This window comes from Vitis vinifera, chromosome 12 (assembly GCF_030704535.1).
Source record: "Vitis vinifera cultivar Pinot Noir 40024 chromosome 12, ASM3070453v1".
Classification (NCBI taxonomy): Eukaryota; Viridiplantae; Streptophyta; class Magnoliopsida; order Vitales; family Vitaceae; genus Vitis; species Vitis vinifera.
The window spans coordinates 21745962-21755000 of NC_081816.1; the positions used below are offsets into that span (position 1 = coordinate 21745962).

The 9039-nt window shown below is 37.0% G+C and overlaps 1 protein-coding gene across 8 annotated transcripts in view; it reads left to right on the plus strand.

Annotated features, from left to right (window-relative positions):
- Positions 1-1548: 1548 nt before the first annotated feature.
- Positions 1549-9039, plus strand: part of LOC100250789 (putative disease resistance protein RGA1) — a 7915-nt gene continuing 424 nt past the window's right edge. Inside the window, exons 1-12 of one of the 8 annotated variants that reach the window (XM_059741038.1) lie at positions 1549-6013; positions 6216-6278; positions 6381-6422; positions 6579-6705; positions 6879-7008; positions 7117-7279; positions 7411-7537; positions 7978-8022; positions 8213-8340; positions 8432-8526; positions 8621-8793; positions 8935-9015. In XM_059741038.1, coding sequence (XP_059597021.1) covers positions 1782-5981 — 4200 coding nt within the window. In that variant the 5' untranslated portion in view covers positions 1549-1781 and the 3' untranslated portion in view covers positions 5982-6013; positions 6216-6278; positions 6381-6422; ... (7 more) ...; positions 8621-8793; positions 8935-9015. Of the gene's footprint in view, positions 6014-6215; positions 6279-6380; positions 6423-6578; positions 7009-7116; positions 8342-8431; positions 8527-8620; positions 8794-8934; positions 9016-9039 lie in introns of those variants that run through there. The other 7 variants (XM_059741039.1, XM_019223520.2, XM_059741037.1 and 4 more) reach the window with 7 other exon arrangements.

Below are 9039 nucleotides of genomic sequence, written 5' to 3' on the forward strand. Positions count from 1 at the left end.
TTATGAAAAATATAAAAATAATAATTATAATTATAATTAATTAAAATTTATTTATTTTAAAATTATTTAATATTTATATATAAAAGTTAAAATAAGTGAAATGAATTCAAAATAAAATATACAAATAATTTATCAAATTTAAATTTATTTTTTATATTCTTTGGTTTTTTATATTTTATATTTTTATTTTTCTGGCTATTTTTTTCCTCACATTTTCTCTCAAATTATTTGAGAACTACAAGTAACCTAAATATTTGGCTTACCTCAATGCCACTGAAATTGATACTTCCTTTTGTAGCGATCCCACTTTCATTTTGAAGAAATTACTTATTAAACTCTAAAACATTATCATAATATTTTATTTTTCTAACTAATGCTAACTATTTACATGCTATTTTCTCTCATTTCAATTCATATAATTACTTCACTCTATTTGTCTTTAAATAAATAAATTATGTCTTGTAAACACACGTCTAAGTATGGATTGTAACATATAAAATTATAAAAATAAAAATAAAATTATATTACATTTTTTATATTTTAAGAAATTTTAATATAAGCTCTTAATCTATATCAATAAATCTAATCTACTAACAAGTGCACAAAAAAAAAAAAAAAAAGAGATTAAAATATAAAAAAATTTAATCATCATTACAATGTGAATAAATGGGATGTGTATAGTCATATAATTAATATTGATTACTTTTGGTATCATGGAAAAATCTAACCATGTGACAACCACATCACTCTTTAATGGGCTTTTCAACATTTGGCTACTTTTGTTTTTTTTCTTTTTTGCTTCTTCAATTCTTTAACTTCTTTTGAGAAAAGCCAAGTACATGGGCCCGTAAGTTGAAAACAAGTCATGGCATGCCTATCTTTCCGCATTGTTCTAATTTTTCATAGAAATGATCCAACAAATACATTGAAATTGTATTGGGAGATGAAGGGTGATTGCACCAATTGGCCATGGCTATGGAGTTGGTACTAGTGTTCCTCTAATAATGTTCTCCAAGTAAAGCCAAAGTATTTTTGCCTTCTTCCCCTTTCCTTTAATTACCATTTTATCGATTTGATTAGTGTAATTATCTGAAAATATATATCATTAACATTTCTCTAATCTCGGATTGGATTTAAATTGATTAGATTGTATAAATCAAAATCCATTCGTAATTTTTTCTACAATCCTTGTATATTTATACAAAAATTTAAGTAGTAAAATAAAATTTTAAAATAGTAATAAAAAAGTAGAAATAAATTTACGTATCTTTAAAGAAATGAAAAATTATTTGATATAATTATAATTTGATTTTTTTTAAAAAAAAATATAAAAATATATATTATTATGTAAAAAATATATATTATAAATATTAAGAAAATATTAAATCAAGTTTATTATTTGGTGACAAATAGAATGAGATGTTTAGGTCAATCATTCGAGCAATGAAAGCAGACATACATGGATGGGCCATGGGTTGAGTGATGGCACACCGAACTTTCCACATTGTCATAAACAAAAATAATACACATTATCCTAAATCCCAAGGTGTGGCCTTCAAGTGACAGACCATGTGCTACTCTGCCCCATCTTTTTAACTTTTTTGCTTTCTTCATTACTTTCCACTCAATTATTGATGGCATTGAGTCATTACTGAAGCAAAGAAACCTGCTACGCCATTTCTATTCTTCCTAACAACCTCCTGTGTCATTCATTTCCAGTCCGCACCTGCTTACCTTCATCTTCCTCTCAATTCCTTCACTTCCTCTGCAGAGAAACAGACATGGCCCTGGAGTTAGTTGGAGGAGCTTTTCTCTCCGCTTCTCTCCAAGTTCTTTTCGACAGGTTGGCTTCTTCCGAGGTCTGGAGCATCATCGGGGGACAGAAGGTAAGTGACAAACTCCTTCTAGAGTTGAGGACAAAATTGCTGGTTGTGGATAAAGTGCTCGACCATGCTGAGGTGAGGCAATTTACAGATGGAGGAGTCAAAAATTGGCTGGTGACCGTTAAGAATGTTGTGTATGATGCGGAAGACCTACTGGACGAGATTGCTACCGAAGCTTTGCGACGCAAGATGGAAGATTCTGATTCATCAAGCAGCTTTTCCACATGGTTTAAGGCCCCACGTGCTGATCTTCAAAGCATAGAGTCTAGGGCAAAGGAGATCATGCACAAACTGAAATTTCTTGCACAAGCAATAGATATGATTGGGCTGAAACCAGGAGATGGTGAGAAACTGCCACAGAGATCACCCTCGACTTCGCTGGTAGATGAATCTTGTGTGTTCGGCAGGGATGAGGTTAAAGAGGAGATGATTAAAAGGCTGTTGTCTGATAATGTAAGCACCAACAGGATAGATGTGATCTCCATAGTCGGCATGGGCGGCGCCGGCAAGACCACACTGGCTCAACTTCTGTATAACGATGCCAGAATGAAGGAACGCTTTGACTTGAAAGCATGGGTTTGTGTTTCGGAGGAGTTTCTTCTCGTCAGGGTGACCAAATTAATTCTTGAGGAAATCGGCTCACAAACTTCTTCTGACAGCCTGAATTTGCTTCAGCTAAAACTAAGAGAGAGCCTTGCTGACAAGAGATTTCTGCTTGTTTTGGACGACGTTTGGAAGAAAGGTTGTAGTAGTGAATGGGATCAGTTACGAATTCCGCTCCTAGCTGCTGGGGAAGGAAGCAAGATTGTTGTGACTACTCGTGACACCGATGTTGCAAAAATCATGAGTGCAGCTCATACTCATCCTCTGGAAGGGTTGTCTCGTGCAGACTGTTGGTCCTTATTTGAAAAACTTGCTTTTGAAAAGGGAGACTCCAGCCCATATCCTCTACTTGAATCAATAGGCAGAGCGATAGTGGCCAAGTGCCAAGGATTGCCTTTAGCGGTCAAAGCAATCGGGAGTCTCTTGTATTCTAAGGTTGACAGAAGGGAATGGGAAGAAACTTTGGAAAGTGAAATATGGGATTTCAAAATTGGTGGAATTCTTCCTTCGTTGATATTGAGTTATCAAGATCTCCCATTTCATTTGAAGCGATGTTTTGCTTATTGCTCCATTTTCCCCAAGAACCATGAATTCAATAGGGAGACACTGATTTTACTATGGATGGCAGAAGGACTTCTACAATTTTCGAAAAGCAATAAAAGAATGAGTAAGGTAGGCGAGCAGTATTTTGACGAACTTTTATCAAAGTCATTTTTTCAGAAATCTGTTTTCAATGAATCATGGTTTGTCATGCATGATCTCATGCATGACTTGGCTCAATATATCTTTAGAGAATTTTGCATTGGATTTGAAGATGATAAGGTGCAAGAAATCTCTGTGAACACTCGTCACTCCTCGAACTTTATAAGTAACTATGATGGAATAGTTACATTTAAGAGGTTTGAGGACCTTGCCAAAATAAAGTATCTTCGGACATACCTTGAGTTAAGGGCAGTGCAATGGAATATTTATCAACTAAGTAAAAGGGTTGATTTACACACTATATTATCCAAATGGAGGTACTTACGTGTGTTGTCATTGCATAGTTATGTTCTTATTGAGTTGCCCGATTCAATAGGTGAATTAAAATATTTGCGTTATTTGGATATCTCACATACAAAGATTAAAAAATTGCCCGATTCAGTGTGTTATTTGTACAATTTACAAACGATGATACTATCAGGAGATAGTCGTTTCATTGAATTGCCTTCGAGGATGGATAAATTGATTAATTTGCGTTTTCTTGATATAAGTGGATGGAGAGAAATGCCGAGTCACATCAGTCGATTAAAAAATTTACAAAAGTTGAGTAATTTTATTGTGGGAAAAAAGGGTGAATTAAGAATTGGTGAATTAGGAGAGCTTTCAGATATTGGGGGAAGACTTGAAATTTCACAAATGCAGAATGTGGTGTGTGCTAGGGATGCATTGGGAGCGAACATGAAGAATAAAAGACACCTTGATGAACTATCCTTGACATGGAGCGATGTAGATACTAATGATCTTATACGAAGTGGCATACTCAACAACTTGCAGCCTCATCCAAATTTAAAGCAGCTTATCATCAATGGCTATCCTGGTATAACATTTCCAGATTGGATAGGAGATCCTTTATTCTCCAATCTTGTGTCTGTATATCTTTATTGGTGTGGCAATTGCTCATCATTGCCAATGTTTGGGCAGCTACCGTCTCTGAAACATCTTTCTATTAAAGGAATGAAAGGAGTAGAGAGGGTGGGAAGTGAGTTTTATGAGGATGCTTCTTCCTCCATTACAAGTAAGCCCTCCTTCCCATTCCTACAAACTCTAAGATTTGAGCATATGTACAACTGGAAGAAATGGTTATGTTGTGGATGCGAATTCCGTCGTCTCCGGGAGCTTTATTTAATCCGCTGTCCCAAACTCACAGGGAAATTACCAGAAGAGCTTCCTTCATTGAAGAAACTTGAAATTGAAGGATGTTGGGGGCTACTTGTGGCTTCACTCCAAGTTCCAGCCATCCGTGAATTGAAGATGTTGGGTTTTGGTGAATTACAGTTGAAAAGGCAAGCCTCTGGCTTCGCTGCTCTTCAAACTTCAGATATCGAAATTTTAAATGTGTGTCAGTGGAAGCAACTACCATTGGAACCGCACAGGCTCACAATTAGAGGCCTTCATGCTGTAGAGTCTCTACTAGAGGAGGGAATCCTGCAAACCCACACTTCTCCTATGCAAGATTTGAAAATCTGGGGTTGTTATTTTTCCAGACCGTTGAACAGATTTGGTTTTCCCATGGTCACATTAAAATCGCTACAAATCTATAAATGTGGCAACGTAGGGTTTCTCCTACCTGAGTTGTTCAGATGCCATCACCCATCTCTTGAAGATTTAAAAATCATCAGTAGTAAAACCGATTTATCTCTCTCATCATCCTTCTCTTTAGCCATCTTCCCCAGGTTGATTCATTTTGATATCGATTCTGTAGACGGTCTTGAATCCCTCTCCATCTCGATTTCAGAAGGGGAACCAACTTCTCTTCGTTCGTTGGAAATTATCAATTGCGATGATCTTGAATATATTGAATTGCCTGCTCTCAACTCGGCATGCTATAAGATCTTGGAATGCGGGAAGCTCAAGTCGCTGGCACTCGCACTCTCATCCTTGCAGAGATTAAGCTTAGAAGGTTGTCCACAATTGTTGTTTCACAACGATGGTTTGCCCTCCGACCTACGTGAACTCGAAATTTTCAAATGCAACCAACTCAAGCCCCAGGTGGACTGGGGTTTGCAGAGACTGGCCTCTCTTACAGAATTCATAATCGGTGGATGCCAGAACGTGGAGTCATTTCCCGAGGAGCTCCTGCTGCCCTCTTCTCTTACCACTCTTGAAATGAAATATTTTCCAAATCTCAAGTCTCTGGACGGTAGAGGGCTTCAACAGCTTACCTCGCTCACAAAATTATCCATCCGTCATTGCCCTAAGCTCCAATTCATTCCACGAGAGGGGTTTCAACATTTTCCTTCTCTAATGGAATTAGAGATCGAAGACTGCCCGGGGCTCCAATCCTTCGGGGAAGACATCCTTCGACATCTTTCATCTCTTGAACGATTGTCCATCCGTCAGTGCCATGCACTCCAGTCCTTGACAGGATCGGGTCTTCAATACCTCACCTCTCTTGAAAAATTGGACATCAGTCTCTGCTCTAAGCTCCAATCTTTGAAAGAAGCGGGTCTTCCAAGCCTTGCCTCTCTTAAGCAACTACACATTGGGGAATTCCATGAGCTCCAATCCTTGACAGAAGTGGGTCTTCAACACCTCACCTCCCTTGAAAAATTATTCATCTTCAACTGTCCTAAGCTTCAATCCTTGACAAGAGAGAGACTTCCAGACTCCCTCTCTTGTCTAGATATCCTCAGCTGTCCTTTGCTGGAACAACGGTGCCAATTTGAAGAAGGGCAAGAATGGGATTATATAGCCCATATTCCAAAAATATTCATCGGTTTTGAGGCATTCTAACGAAGGTGTTTGCTACAGCAATATTTAGCCAGGTACTCGTTCTACACTGAAAATAATTTTCTTCAGAAAACCTATGTTCCAATTCATTAAGTGGCCAAACTTAAGTTTCAAATTTTCGAATTACCTCAAGAATTGTGCATCTACATATAATCCATTTGCTAGTCATGTTGTTGGGGATTTGATTTAACCCATACAATTGTCATATTCTAATGGTGCACATTTGTTCATTTTAAGATTCTTTGAAACCATAGACCTGGAACAAAGATTTGAAGAGGAGCAGGGGAAGATTGATCCCAGGTAGTTTACATTTCACGCATACAACCAATTCTCATATTTCCAAAAAATTTTCATCTTTCATGTGGACTTTTCTCACATTCTCTGCTTATTTCTCTTGTACAGGAACGGAGGAAACCAGAAACATTTCTAGTTAACTGCTTGTAAGTAAGTAATTTTACTTGCTTTGGTTTTTCCTTGCTGCTATTCTCTCTTCCAGTGTTAGACAAGTGGAGATTTAAGTCTGCAAGATTTTTTATTCCAGTGTTGCAAAACATATGTTTGATATCAAAATTACTTAATTCTTTCTCTTTTTGCATTCAGACTCCGATAATCAGCTCCACTCTTTTGAAGAATATTGGTGGAGATGGGGTTGTGCCGCAAGCTTTATTTGTTTGATTTAAGAATTTTTCCAATGAAGATAAGAAGAGTAAAGGAAAATTGATCCTAGGTAATTCACATTTTAACCAGCCAAGAATCATATTTCCATGACTTCTTCAATCTACCTTTCAAAATGCAAAGACGACTTTTATCCTTTTGAGGACCTACCATGGATTTGTACTTGTTGATCTCTTTCCCATGCTACAAAATTGGGGATTTAACTTTGTGATGTATTTATCACAGGGTGTCCTAATCTTGTGTATATACTTGGAGAGTAGGGTGCACAACATGCTCTGTTTGTTTGATTTAAAAGTTTTTCCTCAAGCTAGTTGTAACAGGGATATGAAAAGGAGCAAGGGAAGATTAACCACAGGTAGGCAACATTTTGAACAATTTGAGACCAGAATCTAATGTGGTTTTGTGAACATTTGTTTACATTTTACTTCCAGAATATAAGTTTGTCTGTCTATTTCTCTTGCAGAGGCACAGAGGAAATCAATAAGATATCAAATTGCAAGAATTTCAGGTCACTGATGCATGCTTTTTTACCTTAATGAGTGTCACGAACTGTTCATGGCTGATGTCCCACATGTAGCAAGAGACAATCTGGCTTTCTAATGACGAGGATTGCACACCAATTTACAGTCAAGTTTTGTGTTCTTTTCTCGAAATAGCATTTGATGTATGAGTTAGATTTATTGTAACTAGTGAAACATATGATTGAAAATTGTAATTACTGTGCTAATTTTTGTTTTTGTTTTTTAAAATATTTCAGTTTGGTATATCATTTGAGCAGCTCTACAGATTTGGCTTCTTGATTAGCATTATTGGGTTGTTTTCCACGGGCTAATGCATTGGGAACCACTTTTGATTATCAATTTGTAAGGGGCTTTGTGTTTCAGGTATGTAACAACAAAGACACATACTACCTTCGGCCTCCCAATATCATTCACAAGATTGGTGCAGAACATGCTCTGTTTCTTTGGTTTAAGATTTATTCCGAGGGTAGGAGTCTGGAACAAAAATGGAAGAAGAATGGGGGGAGATTGACTTAGGGTAGCTATTGCTTTAAGCATACACAGCAAGCAAGACAAATAGTTTTGATGGATGTCATTCTCTTTTGCATTCTGACTAGCATTTGATCCACGAACCCCTTCAGATCTTGATTCTCCGTTCAAGGGACTCCAAAACCTCAGTTCTTTTCAAGAATTGAATGTCATTTTCTCATACTTTTGATGGAGTAGGAACCTTCCTTGTTTGTTGATTTTAAGACTAACTTTGAAACTTTGAAACTCCAAACCAGGAACAAATATATAATCTTATGAAATATGTTTTTTTGCAGATACCTTTTACATTCACCACCTTTATAAATCCTACTTATTCTAAGGTATTTCCTTTTCTTCCCTGCTCATTGTATGGATATTGTTACTTTGCTCCCTATCAACTGATCCATTAGTTTTCTCAAGAAAAACAACATCTGCAATGCTGCAGCTATTTTCATGGCTGGTCTTGCTCCTAAAGCTTAATCTTTTGTATGTTCAAAGTAAGAATTTAATTATTATGGTGCTTCTTTGAAGTGGAAGGTGGAGTTAGGAAGATGTGTCTGTTGTAGTGGCTGTGACATAATTGCTACTAAAATTAAGAGATACATTGTTGATGATTCTCTCCTCCAGTCCTCCTTGCTGGGATCTGCCAAAATTGACCAGTGCGTGTGCCACTACCATGCCTTTCCATGCTATATTATTGAAACAGAATCGGTCAAATTTTACAGAGGTGGCTCTGTTTTGATTTGGCAGGCTGCACTTATTAGGAGTCTCCATTGCAAAAGGCCCTGGAGATTATTTTTTGTTCTGCACCAAGTCAACCAGTTTCAAAAGACAAGCCAGTTTAAGTATAACATCTTTGTGGTGTACCTTCTGAACTTTTTTCTTTCCTAATTTTGATGCCATTTTCTTCTTGGGTTTGTCTTTCTTGGGTATCAACAGTGACTGGGAATTTTTGACGAAATGGAGATTGCTGACTTTCAACTTCTGTTCTTCTCTGCAAGAACAGTTCCAATTCAGGAAAGGGAAAGATGGCCATATAGCTCACATTCAACACATGGAGATAGGCCTAGTGCTGTTCAAATGAAGGTGGTGGTACATCGATATATTACCTGGTACTTGTTCTATGCTCAAAATAAATTTCTTCCAAAATATTTGTTTCACTTAAAGATTTTTCTCTTAGCCCAACAAGCCTAGTCCATGATAATTCATATTTCAATACAGCCAGCTTTCATATCTCTGTTTTTATTTGGCAGATTGCACTCGCTGGGAATTCCTGTAACAAAAGGTTGTGGTGACGCTTTATTCTACCTAAACAAGTGGACCACTTTCCAAAGGTAGGGGGATAGAATTCTAACATC